This window comes from Pristiophorus japonicus, chromosome 13 (genome assembly GCF_044704955.1).
Source record: "Pristiophorus japonicus isolate sPriJap1 chromosome 13, sPriJap1.hap1, whole genome shotgun sequence".
NCBI lineage: Eukaryota > Metazoa > Chordata > Chondrichthyes > Pristiophoridae > Pristiophorus > Pristiophorus japonicus.
The window spans coordinates 64,219,265-64,237,173 of NC_091989.1; the positions used below are offsets into that span (position 1 = coordinate 64,219,265).

Consider the following 17,909-nt stretch of genomic DNA (forward strand, 5'->3'; position numbering starts at 1 on the left):
TTTTATTCTATCCTTCCTGAATGTTGAATACCCCTGGATGTTGAGTTCCCAGCCCTGATCATCCTGGAGCCACGTCTCCGTAATCCCAATCACATCATATTTGTTAACATCTATTTGCACAATTAATTCATCCACCTTATTGCGGATACTCCTTGCATTAAGACACAAAGCCTTCAGGCTTGCTTTTTTAACACCCTTTGTCCTTTTAGAATTTTGCTGTACAGTGGCCCTTTTTGTTCTTTGCCTTGGGTTTCTCTGCCCTCCACTTTTCCTCATCTCCTTTCTGTCTTTTGCTTTTGCCTCCTTTTTGTCTCCCTCTGTCTCCCTGTATAGGTTCCCATCCCCCTGCAATATTAGTTTAACTCCTCCCCAACAGCACTAGCAAACACTCCCCCTAGGACATTGGTTCCGGACCTGCCCAGGTGCAGACCGTCCGGTTTGTACTGGTCCCACCTCCCCCAGAACCGGTTCCAATGCCCCAAGAATTTGAATCCCTCCCTGCTGCACCACTGCTCAAGCCATGTATTCATCTGTGCTATCCTGCGATTCCTACTCTGACTAGCACGTGGCACTGGTAGCAATCCCGAGATTACTACTTTTGAGGTCCTACTTTTTAATTTTGCTCCTAGCTCCTTAAATTCTTTTCGTAGGACCTCATCCCTTTTTTTACCTATGTCGTTGGTACCAATGTGCACCACGACAACTGGCTGTTCTCCCTCCCATTTCAGAATGTCCTGCACCCGCTCCGAGACATCCTTGACCCTTGCACCAGGGAGGCAACATACCATCCTGGAGTCTCGGTTGCGTCCGCAGAAACGCCTATCTATTCCCCTCACCATCGAATCCCCTATCACTATCGCGCTCCCACTCTTTTTCCTGCCCTCCTTTGCAGCAGAGCCACCTACGGTGCCATGAACTTGGCTGCTGCTGCCCTCCCCTGATGAGTCATCCTCCCCAACAGTACTCAAAGCAGTGTATCTGTTTTGCAGGGGGATGACCACAGGGGACTCCTGCACTATCTTTCTTGCACTGCTCTTCCTGTTGGTCTTCCATTCCCTATCTGGCTGTGGACCCTTCTCCTGCGGTAAGACCAACTCACTACACGTGATACTCACGTCATTCTCAGCATCGTGGATGCTCCAGAGTGAATCCACCTTCAGCTCCAATTCCGCAACGCGGACCGTCAAGAGCTCGAGGCGGATACACTTCCCACACACGTAGTCGTCAGGGACACCGGAAGTGTCCCCGAGTTCCCACATGGTACAGGAGGAGCATATCACATGACCGAGCTCTCCTGCCATGTCTTAACCTTAGATACCCTTAAATTGGTAATAACAATGTTATAGTTCACTTACTGATATAAAAATAAAAGAAAAGCTACTCACCAATCACCAGCCAATCACTTACCCCATTGGCTGTGACTTCAAATGGACATGCCCTTGCAAGAAGAACATAAGAAAATACATGACCAAAAAAGACACTGGTTCATCTAGCTGGTCTAAAAATTGTTTTTTTGTGCTGACTGAGGCAAGTAATGTTGATGCGGATCAAACGATGGTTACAGTACAGAAGGAGGCCATTTGGCCTGTCGACCCTGTGCCGGCTCTCTGCAAGAGCCCTTCAGCTAGTCCCAATCCGCCCTTTCCCCATAGCCCTGCAGGTTTTTTTTCCTTCAGGTACTTATTCCATTCCCTTTTAAAAGCCACTATTGAATCTGCCTCCACCACCCTTTCAGGCAGTGAATTCCAGATCCTAACCACTCGCTGAGTAAAAAGGTTTTTCCTCATGTCGCCTTTGGTTCTTCTACCAATCACCTTAAATCTGTGTCCTCTGGTTCTCAACCATTCTGCCAATGGGAATAGTTTCTCTCTCTCTGCTCTGTCTGGACCCCTCATGAGAACATAAGAAATAGGAACAGGAGGAGGCCATACGGCCCCTCGAGCCTGCTCCGCTATTCAATAGGATCATGGCTGATCTGATCATGGACTCAGCTGCACTTCCCCCGCTCCCCATAACCCCTTATCGTTTAAGAAACTGTCTATTTCTGTTTTAAATTTATTCAATGACCCAGCTTCCACAGCTCTCTGAGGCAGTGAATTCCACAGATTTACAACCCTCAGAGAAGAAATTTCTCCTCACCTCTGTTTTAAATGGGTGGCCCCTTATTCTAAGATCATGCCCTCTAGTTCTAGTCTCCCCCATCAGTGGAAACATTCTCTGCATCCACCTTTTCAAGCCCCCTCATAATCTTATACGTTTCGATAAGATCACCCCTCATGATTTTGCACACCTCTACAAAATCTCTCAACCTTCTCTGCTCTAAGGAGAACAATCCCAGCTTCTCCAGTCTGTCCACATAACTGAAGTAAGTCCCTCATCCCTGGAACCATTCTTGTAAGTCTTTTCTGCACCCTCTCTATGGCCTTCACATCCTTCCTAAATTGCGGTGCCTAGAATTGTACACAATAATCCAGTTGAGGCCAAACCAGTGTTTTGTAATGGTTCATCATAACTTCCTTGCTTTTGTACTCTGTGCTTCTATTTATGAAGCCTAGGATCCTGTATGCTTTTGTAACTGCTTTCTTAACCTGCCCTGCCACCTTCCAACGATTTGTGCACATATACCCCAGGTATCTCTGTCCCTGCACCCCTTTAAAATTGTATCCTTTAGTTTATATTGCCTCTCCTCGTTCTTCCTATCAAAATGTATCACTTTGCACTTTAAGTTTCATTTGCCTCATGTCCACCCATTCCACCAGCCTTTCTATGTCCTCTTGAAGTCTATCACTATCTTCCTCACTGTTCACAATACTTCCAAGTTTTGTGTCACTTGCAAACTTTAAAATTGTGCCCTGTACACCCAAGTCTAATTCATTAACATATATCACAAAAAGCAGTGGTCCTAGTACCAACCCCTGGATATCACCACTGTACATCTTCCTCCAGTCTGAAAAACAACCGTTCACCACGACTCGCCGTTTCCTGTCACTTAGCCAATTTCGTATCCATGCAGCCACTATCCCTTTTATTCCATGTGCTTTAACTTTGCTGGCAAGCCTATTATGTGGCACTTTATCAAACACCTTTTGGAAATCCATGTATACACCACATCAACTGCATTGCCCTCATCAACCCTCTCTATTACCTCATCAAAACACTCAATCAAGTTAGTTAAACACGATTTGTCTTCAACAAATCCATGTTGGCTTTCCTTAATTAATCCATACTTGTCCAAGTGACCTGTTAATTTTATCCCTCATTATTGTTTCTAAAAGCTTACTCATTACCGAGGTTAAACTAACTGGCCTGTTGTTGCTAGATTTATCCTTACACCCTTTCTACCTTTAGTTCCCTCAGCATCATAGGATGTATCCCATCTGGTGCTGGTGACTTATCTACTTTAAGTATAACCAGCCTTTCTAGTACCACCTCCTTATCAATTTTTATCCGATCCAGTATTTCAACTACCTCTTCTTTCATTATACACTCATTTAGTACCTCAGCTATGCCCTCTGCCTCCATGCATAGGTCTCCATTTTGGTCCTTAATCGGCCCCACTCGGCTCCTCCTCTTGCTACCCGTTTACTATTTATATACACATAGAAGATTTTTATGTTAGCTGCCAATCTATTCTCATACTCTTTCTTTGCCTCTCATTTCTTTTTCACTTCCCCACTGAACTTTCTATATTCAACCTGGTTCTACTTGTATTCTCAACCTGACATCTGCTATACACCCCCTTTTTCTGCTTCATCTTGCTCTCTATCTCTATCTGTTTCGTCATCCAGGGAGCTCTGGCTTTGGTTGCCCTACCTTTCCCCATCGTGGGAATATACCTCGACTGTACCCGAACCATCTCCTCTTTAAAGGCAGACCATTAGTCCATTATAGTTTAGCCTGCCAATCTTTGATTCCAAATTACCCGAGTCAGATCCATTTTCAACACACTGAAATTAGTGTTCCTTCAATTAAGTATTTTTACTATAGATTGCTCCCTGTCTTTTTCCATAGCTAGTCTAAACCTTATGATACTGTGATCACTGTTCCCTAAATGTTCCCCTATTGACATTTGCTCTACTTGTCCTGCCTCATTCTCCAAAACCAGATCCAGCAATGCCTCCTTCCTCGTTGGGCTGAAAACATACTCATCAAGAAAGTTCTCCTGAATGCACTTCGGAATTTCTTCCCCCTCTCTGATCTTTACACTATTACTATCCCAGTCTATATTAGGATAGTTGAAGTCCCCCATTATCACTACTCTATAGTTCTTGCATCTCTGTCATTTCCCTGCAAATTTGCTCCTCTATATCCTTCCCACGAGTTGGCGGCCTATAGGATAACCGAGTAGTGTAATAGCACCTATATTGTTTCTTAACTCTAACCAAATAGATTCTGTCCTTGACCCCGCCAGGAAATCCTCTCTTTCCAGCACTGTAATATTCTCCTTAATCAATACTACCACCCCACCTCCTTTCTTTCCTTCCCTATCTTTCTTGACATTAACAATCCTCCCAACGAGGAAATTGGTTCCAGGTCTGTTGAGGTGCAACCCATCCGGTCTGTATATGTCCCTCCTCCCCCAGATTCAGTCCCAATGTCCCAGGAATCTAAAGCTCTCCTTCCTGCACCGTCGCTCCAGCCACGCATTCATCTGCTGTATCCTCCTATTTCTGTAATCACTAGCCCGTGGCACCGGGAGCAATCGAGAGATTACAGCCTTTGAGATCCTGCTTTTTAATCTCTTCTCGCTCCCTAAAATCTGCCTGCAGGACCTCATCCCACTTTCTACCTATGTCATTGATACGATATGGACCACGATCTCTGGTTGTTAACCCTCCCTCCCCCCACCCCCCACCCCTTCAGATGTTCTGCGGCCGCTCAGTGACATCCTTGACCCTGGCAACATACCCTCATACTGCAACCCTCCCTGGTGGCTCAGCGGGCCAAACTAAACTCAGTGCGGAGTTTGCAGCGGCCCTCCTCTTTAACTGAAGTGGGGGGGGAAACATTATGACACGTCAGCGTGACACGGCACGTCCACAGCGTGCTGATGGCTTGGAGCGATGGCCGACCCGATCCAATGGCACTTCCGCCACAGAGCCGACCGGAACACTGCCCTAACCCCAAAAAATGAACACCTGACTATTGTTCGATTCTCCACCCCATGGATTGATGCGTAGAAAGATGGTCAAAAAACTGTGGGTGTGCCTACTCTTAGTCAGGGGGCAATTTCGGCCCTCAAATCTTTTGAAAATTCCAAAAATGAAGGAATAGGTGCCGAGTTTCTGCTAGTTTTCTCAGTGCAATCTAGGTGGAATTGGCCAAACCAGCACAAAAGATCAGGTGATTTTAAACGTGAGTGAGTTACTCCCAAAACCCATTGCGTTTGTGTTTTCTGCAATCTTTTACACTGGTTTAAGATTCACTTGGTCCAAAATAGTCCCCGCCCACAAAATGGCCACGCTCCCAGGTCGAAATTGCGAGATCCCGCCGATTGCGCTGGTTCAGGTAGGCTCTTCAAATTGCACTTATTTTCTTAGGCATATCGGTACTAGTAGGCACATTTTTAAAGTTTTTTCATATCAATAAATACTTAATTTACTAAGAAACTGTCTAGTATATACCAATGCAACTAAATGGTTCAGTATTTTTTGTCATTTCACTCATTTTAAATCGGATTACTCAGGTGGTGGACTGGACATCCTTATTAGCAATGCTTAATTTTTTTGATAAACCCATTTTCAGCTGTATTAATGGGCTCAAAATTGCCCAGGAGTAGTTCCGTTTTGTTTTGGAGCAACTTGATTTTTCTGCAGTACCTTAAAAATCCCCATTTTGCACATTCAATTTGCGCCAGTGTAAGTGAGTTAGTTAGGATTTTTTTAGTTTTGTTTTTTTTCAAAAGGGGGCATTACCAGCCACCTCCTCCAGTTTTGGCCATTTAGGCCACTTTTACAGCTAATAGTTGCTCCAAACTAACTTAGGCCAGCGTATGTGGCCGCACAGAAAACTCTTGCGGAGAGTTAAGAAATCAGCTCAGGTATGCACATCGGAGGCCAGCAAAAGTTAATGACTTGACTAAAGAATGTGAGTAGGATCAAACAGCTAAACAGGACATTACATGACAAAATTTCGCAAAGTTAATTTACTATACAACAGAAGCATTCATGAAAGCTTAAACTACAAAAATAAAAGTAGTAAAGAGACAAAACTTATTTCCATAATTTTTTCAAAATATCCAAATAAAAAATACAAGCACCTCCTGCTTGTAATTCTTATGTTCTCCCAACCGCCTAAGCTCACCCACCATCAGCCTGCCCCTTACAAACAACCCAACCTCCCGGGGTCGGGAATTAGAGCCTTCAGGATCAGAACAGCACCTGGGGTCAGAGATCAGACACATCTGGGGATCAGACCTTCCCTAGAGGTTGGGGATTGGACCGTCCATGGGATCGAAACCCCCTACCCCCATAGGGTCGGTGATCGAACCCACCCTACAGTTCGGAATTCCCCCCCCCAATCCCATCCCGGCCGCCCCGGCTTGGGCCCCGCATCAACCTGCTTGTTGTGGCCGCCTAGCCCGGGAAGGCAGCGGGCCGGCCTGTGCGGGAAGCCACTTGGCCTGGGATAGGGGCGGGATGCATCGGGTCCCACGCTGCAGCACGCACACACAGGCTGGGGGCAGGAGCTACTGCGCATGAACGCACACTCCAACGCGCATTTGCAGAACTGCAGGTACTGTTTCTGGCGCAGGGTCCTTGCTCCGCTCCCCAATCGACTGGCCACGCCGCCAAACACCGGGAGAGGCAACACAGAGGCCAGAATTGGGGGACATTTTATCGCCGCCCTTTTCAGCCCACAAAGTCGCCGCATCTCTGGCGAGTGCGCCAAAAAAAGGAGTGGGCCAATTTTGAGCCCAATAAAACTGCACAAGGTTACCAGGAATACTTTTTAATGGAAATAAAAAGTTCTATTATGCTGCCCGATTGCACTGATTCATGGAAAATGTTAAGTTTGCGATTATGCAAATTAATTTTAGCCGCAACTTGAAGTGTAACCAAACCAGTGCAATGTCCCAATTGCGCCCAAAGGGGAAACTACCCTATAATATTTTTGCCATAGTATAGTTCAGTTCCTCTCTGCTTTCAGTTTGTGGTGCACACTTTGTGCAGTATTGAAACTTCAGATATAAAAATACTACATCAGTTTCTTGGAAGATCAGCTCTTTGAATGTTGTCCCTTTTAATTTGGACATTTGCTAATGACCGAATTGTATCCGAGAACTGCAATAAATGAGTGCTATCTAGAAACAGCTGGTTAATCTAAGTGCTAACAGTGGAATGTGCCAAACGATGAGTCTTTGGTCACTATTAACAGTACCAGAGTCCTGTCATTCAAGTACGTAGAATTTTCCTTTATTTTTAATTGGTTCATTGGATGTGGGTGTCGCTGGCAAGGCCAGCATTTATTGCCCATCCCTAATTGCTCTTGAACCTAATTGCGTTGAAGTTGGCCTCCTTGAACCGCTGCAGTCCGTGTGGTGAAGGTACTCCCACAGTGCTGTTAGGGAGGGAGTTCCAGGATTTTGACCCAGTGACGATGAAGAAACGGTGATATATTTGCAAGTCAGGATGGTGTGTGACTTGGAGGGAAACTTGGAGGTGATAGTGTTCCCATGCGCCTGGTGTCCTTGTCCTAGATGGTAGAGGTCGTGGGTTTGGGATGTGCTGCCAAAGAAGCCTTGGCGAGTTGCTGCAGTGCATCTTGTACACACTGCAACCACGGTGTGCCGGTGATGGAGGGAGTGAATGTTTACAATGGTGGTTAGGGTGCCAATCAGGCGGGCTGCTTTGTCCTGGATGGTGTTGAGCTTCTTGTGTTGTTGGAGCTGCACTCATCCAGGCAAGTGGTGAGTATTCCATCATACTCCCGACTTGTAAATGGTGGATAGGCTTTGGAGAGTGAGGAGGTGAGACACTCACCACAGAATACCCAGCCTCTGACCTGCTCTTGTTGCCACAGTATTTATATGGCTGGTCCAGTTAAGTTTCCGGTCAATCGTGACCCCCAGGTTGTTGATGGGGGATTCGGTGATGGTTATGCCATTGAATGTCAAGGGGTGGTGGTTAGACTCTCGCTTGTTGGAGATAGTCATTGCCTGGCACTGGGGGGTGGCGCGAATGTTACTTGCCACTTATCAGGCCAAGCCTGAATGTTGTCCAGGCCCTGCAGCATGTGGGCATGGACTGCTTCATTATCTGAGGAGTTGCAAATGGCTCTGAACACTGTGCTGTCATTTGCAAACATCCCCACTTCTGACTTTATGATGGAGGGAAAGTTATTGATGAAGCAACAGAAGTTTTGTGTACTACAAACGGAGGGTACTGAAATAAAGCAACCATTTAGTATTTGAAATGTACTTGCATTGGTTCCAAACTCCAATGTTTTAGATTTTGTAATCCGAATAATTGTGCAGGAAGAGTGCTCTGAAGCCTGTGTTTCAGTCTAGTAACAACAGTGCATTATAAAGTATTGGATTAAACTGTTGTTTTTGTTCCAGCAATCTTCCATTAATTGGCACTGGATTGGCAAAAATTAATTTGGATGATTAGAATTTATTTCCATGAAATGATGGAATCTAATCAGTGACTCTTGTGGCTGAGATAACTCAAATGAAGTTCAAATATTCTCAGCGCAGATCTTCGCAAAGGAAACCGTAATACTTTTACAATTCATTTAGTTTCAGAATCCCATGATTTTTTCATCATTGATTTTTCAAACACATCATCTTTGTCTTGTTGACTTTATCCTGAAGTTTTGTTTTACTTTTCTCTCCAATTTTTACTCCATTTAATTCAAATATCTGCAGCTTTCAACAAACTGGAGCAAAAACATTGTTTCAGTGCACTATTTAATGGTGATATAATTTAGTTCTCAGTTTCTGTCTCTTCTCTCCAGCTCTCTCCCCCCCACCCCCTCCCCCAATGTTTTCATGAATTCTCATTCAGCTGGGAGAGTGAAACATAGAAACATTAGAAAATAGGTGCAGGAGTAGGCCTATCGGCCCTTCGAACCTGCACCACCATTCAATAAGATAATTGCTGATCATTCACCTCAGTATCCCTTTCCAGCTTTCTCTCCATACCCCTTGATCCTTTTAGCCGTAAGGGCCATATCCAACTCCCTCTTGAACATATCCAATGAACTGGCATCAACAACTCTGTGGTGGGGAATTCCACAGGTTAACAACTCTCAGTGAAGAAGTTTCTCCTCATCTCAGTCCTAAATGGCTTACCCCTTATCCTTAGACTATGTCCCCTGGTTCTGGACGTCCCCAACATCGGGAACATTCTTCCTGCATCTAACCTGTCCAGTCCCGTCAGAATTTTATATGTTTCTATGAAATCCCCTCTCATTCTTCTAAACTCCAGTGAATAAAGGCCCAGTTGATCCAGTCTCTCCTCATATGACAGCCCAGGCATCCTGGGAATCAGTCTGGTGAACCTTTGCTGCACTCCCTCAATAGCAAGAACGTCCTTCCTCAGATTAGGAGACCAAAACTGAACACAATATTCCAGTTGTAAGGCCCTGTACAACTGCAGTAAGACCTCCCTGCTCCTATACTCAAATCCACGAGCTATGAAGGCCAACATACCATTTGCTGCCTTCACTGCCTGCTGTACCTGCATGCCAACTTTCAATGACTGGTGTACCATGACACCCAGGTATCATTGCACCTACCCCTTTTCCTAATCTGCCATTCAGATAATATTCTGCCTTTGTGTTTTTGCCCCAAGTGGATAACCTCACATTTATCCACATTACACTGCATCTGCCATGCGTTTGCCCACTCACCTAACCTGTCCAAGTCGTCCTGCAGCCTCTTAGCGTCCTCCTCACAGCTCACACCACCACCCAGCTTAGTGTCATCTGAAAACTTGGAGATATTACACTCAATTCCTTCATCTAAATCATTAATGTATATTGTAAATAGCTGGGGTCCCAGCACTGAGCCCTGCGGCACCCCACTAGTCACTGTCTGCCATTCTGAAATGGACCCATTTATCCCGACTCTCTGCTTCCTGTCTGCCAACCAGTTCTCTATCCATGTCAATACATTACCCCCAATACCATGTGCTTTGATTGTGCACACGAATCTCTTGTGTGGGACCTTGTCAAAAGCCTTTTGAAAGTCCACATCCACTGGTTTTTCCTTGTCCACTCCATCAGTTACATCCTCAAAAAATTCTAGAAGATTTGTCAAGCATGATTTCCCTTTCATAAATCCATGCTGACTTGGACCGATCCTGTCACTGCTTTCCAAATGCGCTGTTATTTCATCTTTAATAATTGATTCCAACATTTTCCCCACGACTGATGTCAGGCTAACCGGTCTATAATTACCTGTTTTCTCGCTCCCTCCTTTCTTAAAAAGTGGTGTTACATTAGCTACCCTCCAGTCCATAGGAACTGATCCAGAGTCGATAGACTGTTGGAAAATGAAGCCCTCTAGTTGTGGACCTTTTAACCATTCATAAAATGTGTGCTGCGAGTGAGGTTCCAGGATTACTCCTCCTTCTCCCCAGCCTCTCTACTGAGGTGTAACTAACTTCTCCACTTTTGGCTACATTGAAGGTAGATTAAAAATGTATGTTAATTGTGGCTGGTAGTCTGGCGTCTCATACCTGTAAATCTGGTTGGGAAGTTCACTCTCCCACTGCAAGGCTTCAGAGCCAATTTAATGTCGTTAACACATCTAAGATTCTGAGCTTCGGAATTTCATTTGGCTCGGAGAATGAAGCTTTACATTTTGAGCTGTCATCATGGATTAAAGTGATAGTGAACAGAAGATGATAAAAACAGAAAATGCTGGAAATACTTAACAGGTCAGGCAGCATCTAAGGAGAGAGAAACTGAGTTAACGTTTCAGCTCAATGACCTTTCGTCAGAACAGGCGAACGGTCATCGACTTGAAATGTTAACTCTGTTTCTCGCTCCACAGATGCTGCTTGACCCCCTGAGCATTTCCAGCATCTACAGTATTTTGCTTTTGTATTAAAATTGTGGTGGTGGAAGTTAAATTATGTAAGTGCGTCAAGAGCTATTGTGCTATTGTAAAAATGAATTTTATTGTTGAGTATGGAAACAATTCATTTCTAATACAATTGCAGTGATGGGCAATGTTTCATGTATACATCAACAGCTTAAATTTCTGTTGCACTCCTTGTGTACACCAAAGCATTCAGAGGGCAGAGGGAAATGGTATCAAACCAGAGGGAAAAGAGAGCAAAGAAGTTGGGAGGTGGGGCAGACAATAAGGGTGAAGAGATGTGTTCTTTTTAGGAAGCTATTAAAAATAGGGAGGGTCACAAGATGCAGCACAATCCACTTTGTGCACCATACCACTGTTGTGCAGAATTGGACTTTTAGTAACTGCTATTGAGTGGCGCACCCACAACCACTGAATATGAAATTCGAATGCAATTTACCTTTACAAAACTAAGTAGCTAAAAATCTTGCAAGAAAAGCCATTTATAACTACTTAAATTTCTGAAAATTGCTTTATAAAATTTTGGAATGAAATAGTGCTACTTTATATGTACTAAAAAAAAATAAACTATAGAAAACTAGCTGAATATTAGTAGAATAGGAATAGATATTAAAATTCAATCTAATATGTTCATTACTTCCCTCAAATGAACATTTACATGTACCCATCCTTGGGATTCTGTTGACTTTATTGAAGCACTTGTTTAAAATAGAGAATAAAAATATGTAGGAATAAAGAGCTGTTTTTATTTTTGTTAGAGAGAGATCAGAACTGTAGAAAACTCTACATGCAGCTGGATAAAATCACAAGTCAATGCATTTGTCTCACATTTATTCACATGTGTTATAGCCTGAGTGATGATTGGAATACAGTACGTGTCTAGTAAGGAAGCTAGAAAATAGGACGTGGCTGGAGAAACGGCGAGGGAACATTTCTATTTATAGCTGTTCTGGTATATAGTTGGCTGTGTGCTTTCACTATACCCCATTTATTAGTTTCAGGACTGCCGCAACAATGGCATCACAAGAAAAAAAAGACCGACCAGTGAGCATGGTGAGTGAAGTTTCAACCTACACGATGGCATCCGAAATGGCACTGCTTCCAATGAGTCCTGCAGGCAGGGTAAGTACCGACTGTTGTAGGGTAACTATAGATGAAATCTAGTGCCATTAAATGACTCACTGGCATTTTTAAGCTTGTTTGCAAGTAGCAGATGATTGCTCAAAATGCAACATAACTATCATTATATCTTTAGCAGCGAGTAGAAAATACGTTATGCTTTTCAAAATCTATTCTGAATTTTTTTTTACAATGAAAATAGCAAGTATTTTCAAACAAAGCTATGTAAAGCTTTTAGTTTAATTTCAAAAGGACACATTATTATGTATCATTAATTTAAAGAGTTTGAAGTTTTAATTGAGCTGTCTGTATTGTAACACTTGACAAAGGAAGCATCTGTATTCTGTGAAAATGGATTGTAGTAAATTATTCCGGAGAGATGAATAACTGATAAAATTCAGTTGTTCAATGTCTGTTTGCAATGGATTTATTTATACCATGAAATAATATTTACAATTGTCTTCGTCTTCAGATAATGGAAATATAATGACTGTTAGATTGTGTGAATTAAGCTGTAATCAATGAATGGGGCTTATGAAAAAGCCGAGAAATTAAACCCAAGCAAAAGATGAATCACAGAAGATACAATAGATTAAGTACATAACTGTGGGCTATGGAGTTGTTACGATCTGGGATTCACTGCCTGAAAGGGTGGTGGAAGCAGATCCGATAGTTACTTTCAAAGGGGAATTGGATGAATTCTTGAAGGGGGAAAATTTGCAGGGCTATGGGTAAAGAGCAGGGGAGAGGGATTAATTGAATAGCTCTTTCAAAAAGTCTGCACAGGCACAATGGGCTGATTGCCCTCCTTTTTATGATTCTATGATAACTACAACTACCGCTTCCAAAAGCATTAAAAGATTAGATGCTTTGCTAACTCTCCTGAGAACAATAAAGCTGGATCAGAATCTGCAATGTGAAGTTTATAGGTTAGGCTGAATGTATCCTATGGAGTTTGCACTAATCAAGTTAAAGTGGTACCCCTGTAACCTTTAACTTCAGGTATAAGGATTAACTTGCAATATAAGGATTTCTATGACATCAAACGAGACAGATTTCCAATTGGTCACAATGATTTCCCCGCTCAGTGAGTTCCTCATCTCTCCAGTATGCTGGGTTCAATCACATTTTCATGTGAAAAGTAAATCGAAGAACTCACTTTGGCCAGTTTTGTATACCTTCCAACACTGAGTGGTGTATAGACAGAGATGTGGAACCAGTTGACCAGAGCACCCCCTCAGTTTTCTAGCTATGTAGCTGCAAGGATCTAAAGGTGTGAGGCAACCCTCATTCAGTTTTATGCAATTTGTGGCATACTGGATCAACTTGTGTTTGGAAAATAATATATACTTTGAATCAGTTTAGAATAGTTTTTTGAAACCCATATGCTACAGTGTACTTCAAAACCTAGTTTGAATCATTAAACTCTTAACTGGTTCCTCAGTCCGTAATAACATAATCCTAAAGCAAATGAATGGATTCATGAAATAGTGAATGGTACATACTATAAGAATCTTCATTATCTTTGCCAGAGATGCAAAATGGAGTTTGAAACCGGGACACTGAACAGAATGGTTACTGCAACAACTTCACCTCTTAAAGGGCTCCATTTTGGCCACCATTCTGCACTGTTCTTTTGGTGTATACAGTTTTTTTTTTGAGCAGACAATAATCTGCAAGTTTGGCCAAAGTTTCTGCGCCGTTCTAAAATAGGTACGTCAGATTTCTTTTGGGGTTCCCGATTTTTTTTTACGTCACGGGGGGGCAGAACCTGCTGTGTGCACCACTTTTGCCCATTTGAGCGAGTTTGGCCAAGTACGATTTTTTTCTAAAATGATGCTTGTGATAAACCTTCCTACACTTAAGGAAATCGGCGTAGAGAAGAGAAAATCAGCAGAGAGAAGACGCCATTGTTCAGCGGAGCTGAAGACAGAGCAGGTAGGTGGGGAGGGTGGGTCATTTTGGCCCAGGATAGGTGCAGGCCAGCCCGCTGCCTTCCCTGGCCGAAAGGACCCCGCACAGGTCCGGGATGGTAGCGACTTCAGTTTCCAGCCCAGCCTCAGCCCTTCCGAACATTCCTCGTTACCCTAGCAACATCAGTTTTTGGCGCAGGCCTTAAGCCCCACCCACAAAGCTTAAGGCCAACCTGCGCTGCTCCAAATTCAAAGATAATTCTGACGGAACTTGGATTTTTTTTTGGCGCACCTGGGCCACTAAAAAAATTGTACATACCTCTTCAACTGCGCCAAAAATCACTCATGTGAAAAATTGAGCCCAAAGGTTCTAATATCTATGTACTTTCATTTTGTTTTCTGCTGTACTAATATTCCAATGGTTTAAACAAGGATTTACTTTTAAACAGTACAAATATTTCCATTGACTGTAACAATTGTGCTACACTACAATGTAAGTGTATTATTGAAGAAGGGAAATTTAGTGAATACTTGTGGTACTACCTGTAATGACAACTGTAGTTTTAGCTGACTATTCAGTTCATAATATTAATGTGGTACTTCAATATCCAAACATTAGAACTGGGTACTTTTTAATCGTTCCAACCTATCCTTTGACCCTTTGGAAAGGAAAAGGAGAAAATTCAAATGTTCTTTTACTGTTTGCACATTCATGAATACTAGGAACATAGGTCCCAAGTTTCCACATGATTTGCTCCTGATTTTTAGGAGCAACTGGTGTAGAACGGAGTATCTTAGAAATCGGAATTCTCGTCATTTAGTTTGCTCCAGTTCTAGTCAGTTAGAACAGTTTCACTTTGGAACAGAATTTTTTTTCAAAAGGGGGCGTGTCCGGCCACTTACGCCTGTTTTCAAAGTTTCGTGAGTGAAAACTTACTCCAAACTAACTTAGAATGGAGTAAGTGAAGATTTTTGTACGCTCGAAAAAACCTTGTCTACACTTTAGAAAATCAGGCGTAGGTTACAAATCAGGCGTAGGGAATGGGGGGGGGGGGTTTAAAGGGAAGTTTACAAACATTAAACACTTCAGTTTTACAAATAAAGAGCCATCATCAATAATAAATGATAAATACATCAATAAATCAACCAATAAATCAATCAAAAAAAATTAGTAAGAAATAATTTTTTTTTTAAATCAATAAATAAAAAAATTTCTACTTACCGGCTGCAGCACCAGGAGCCCTCCAACAGCGTGCTGGGATGCCCCCGCAATTTGTCTCTGTCAGTTTCTCTATCTGTCTGTGTGTGTGTCTCTCATTCTCTGTCTGTCAGTGTCTGTGTTTCTGACAGCGAGGGGGGTAGAGGAAGAGAGGGAGGGAGGAGGGGAGAAGGGGGAGAAAGGAGATTGGGGGGGGGTGGGGAAGGAGATTGGTGGGGGGGGAGGGAGGCTGAACGGGCCGGGCCCGAGACTTCAGGCAGGGCCCGTCCCCAGCATCAGATTTACAGGTAGGTGGCATTGGCGCGGGTCGGGATGGAGGTCGGTTCGGGTCGGGTGGAGGGAGGGAGAGGGAGGTCGAGTCGGGTCCGGTCCGGGGGGTGAGGGGGGGGGGAGGAGCCTTATTCACGCAGCCCCAGTGAGGCCATTCGGCCAGGGCTAGGGGCTGCGTGCTTCGGCCCCTCCCACACAGTTTTGGGCGCCTGGAGCTACTGAACACGCACGCCCACTGTAGCGCGTATGTGCAGAGGTCCCGGCACTGTTTTCAGCGCAGGGACCTGGCTCCGCCCCCTACAGCTCCTGCTGTGCTGCGCCGAGGGCCAGAGGACCTGCAGGGAGCTGGAGAATCTGAAGGGTTTTTTTAGGCGCACTTTGTGGCGCGAAAAATGGGCGTTCAGGTCAGGACTGCGCCGTTCTAGGCGCGGCTCGAAACTTGGGCCCATAGGAACAGGAGCAGGCCATTCAGCCACTCGAGCCTGTTCCACCATTCAGTTAAATCATCGCTAGATCTATACCTCAATTGAATGTACCCACCTTTGTTCCATGTCATTTGATGCCTTTACCTAACCAAAATCTATCAATGTCAGTATTGAAAATTTGAATTGACCCAGCATTTACAACATTTGGGGCAGTGAGTTCCAGATTTCCACTATCCTCTTATGTCAAAAAGTGTTTCCTGATTTCGCTCCTAAATGGTCGAGCTCTCATTATGCCCTCTTGTTCTCGATTCTCGTGCCAGAGGAAATAGCTTCTCTCTATCTATCCTGTTGAATCCCTTAATTATTTTAATTACCTCCCTGTGATCACACCTCGGCCTTCTAAACCCAAGAGAATGCAAGCCAAGTTTATGCAATCTGTCCTCATAAGTTAACCCTGGTATCATTCTGGTCAATCTGCGCTGTCCCCCCTTCTGAGGCCAATATATCCTTCCTGAGGTATGGTGGCCAAAACTGAATGCAGTACTCCAGATGGGGTCTGACCAAGGCTTTGTACAACTGAAGCGTAACTTTCTCACTTTTGAATTTCAACCCTCGTGCAATAAAGACCAACATTCTATCAGCCTTTTTGATTACTTTCTGTACCCGTGCACTAGTTTTTAATGATTTATGTACATGGACACCTAATTCCCTTTGCTTTTCAACAGCTCCCAGTCTCACCATTAAGAAAAGAAAGACAGACTTGCATTTATATAGTGCCCTTCATGACCACCGGATGTCTCGAAGCGCGTTACAACCAATGAAGTACTTTTGGAGTGTAGTCACTTGTAATGTGGGAAATGCAGCAGTCAACTTGCACACACAACAAACTCCCACAAACAGCAATGTGATAATGACCAGATAATCTGTTTTTTGTTCTGTTATTGAGGGATAAATATTGGCCAGGACACTGGGGATAACCCCCCTGCTCTTCTTCAAAATAGTGCCATGGGATCTTTTATATCCACCTAGAGGGCAGACGGGACCTCGGTTTAATGTCTCATCCAAAAGACAGCACCTCTGACAGTGCAGTACTCCCTCAGCACTGCACTGGAGTGTCAGCCTAGATTTATGTGCTCAAGTTCCTGGACTGGGACTTGAACCCACATCGTCTGACTCAGACGAGAGTGCTACTCACTGAGTCACAGCTGACACATTAAGAAAATATTCTGATTTGTCTTTCTCAGATTCAAAGTTGATGACCTCACACTCCCCACATTGAACTCCATCTGCCATAGTTTTGCTCAACCATTTAGTCTATCTCGGTCCCTTTTGTAACTACCTACTTCTATCTACACAACTTACTGTGCCTCCTAACTTCGTGTGTCATCTGCAAACTTGGATTGCTTCATCTAAGTCATTAATAGATATGATGAAAAGCTGAGGCCTCAGTACAGATACTGGGGAACACCACTTGTCACATTCCACCAATCAGAGTATGAACCCTTTGTCCCTATTCTGTGTCTCCTACTTCCCAACCAATGACCTATGTCTCAAGGTTATCTCCAATTCTGTGCACTCTCCTTTTTGCTAATAATAACTTGTGTTTAAAGGGGAAGGAAAGCTTAGGTGAAGAACCACTTCTTTGAAATACTTCCTCACTTTATAAAGGTGGAACAAATACATAGAATTTGTACACTCAACAACTTGGCTTCTTTTTATTCTCCAATATAAACAGTTTACTCCTTGAGTTATAATGTTTGAGTGGCACTATTCTAAGTACTCTAGCTGCTAATGAACGAAGGGTTATTGTTAAGAGGCTTAAAAAGTTGGTGTTTTTTTCAGTCGCGGTGAGACGATTAAGGCATGACCTGACACAGGTCTTCAAGGTTTTGAAGGGTTAATGAGGTAAATTG

At 43.6% G+C, this 17,909-nt stretch overlaps 1 protein-coding gene across 5 annotated transcripts in view; it reads left to right on the forward strand.

Moving 5' to 3' along the window:
• The window catches only part of plekha5 (pleckstrin homology domain containing, family A member 5), a 411,417-nt gene that overhangs the window by 267,284 nt on the left and 126,224 nt on the right, over positions 1-17,909 (forward strand). For all 5 annotated transcript variants that reach the window (XM_070897587.1, XM_070897582.1, XM_070897585.1 and 2 more), the window contains one exon: positions 12,046-12,172. In XM_070897587.1, coding sequence (XP_070753688.1) covers positions 12,046-12,172 — 127 coding nt within the window. The remainder of the gene's footprint in view (positions 1-12,045; positions 12,173-17,909) is intronic.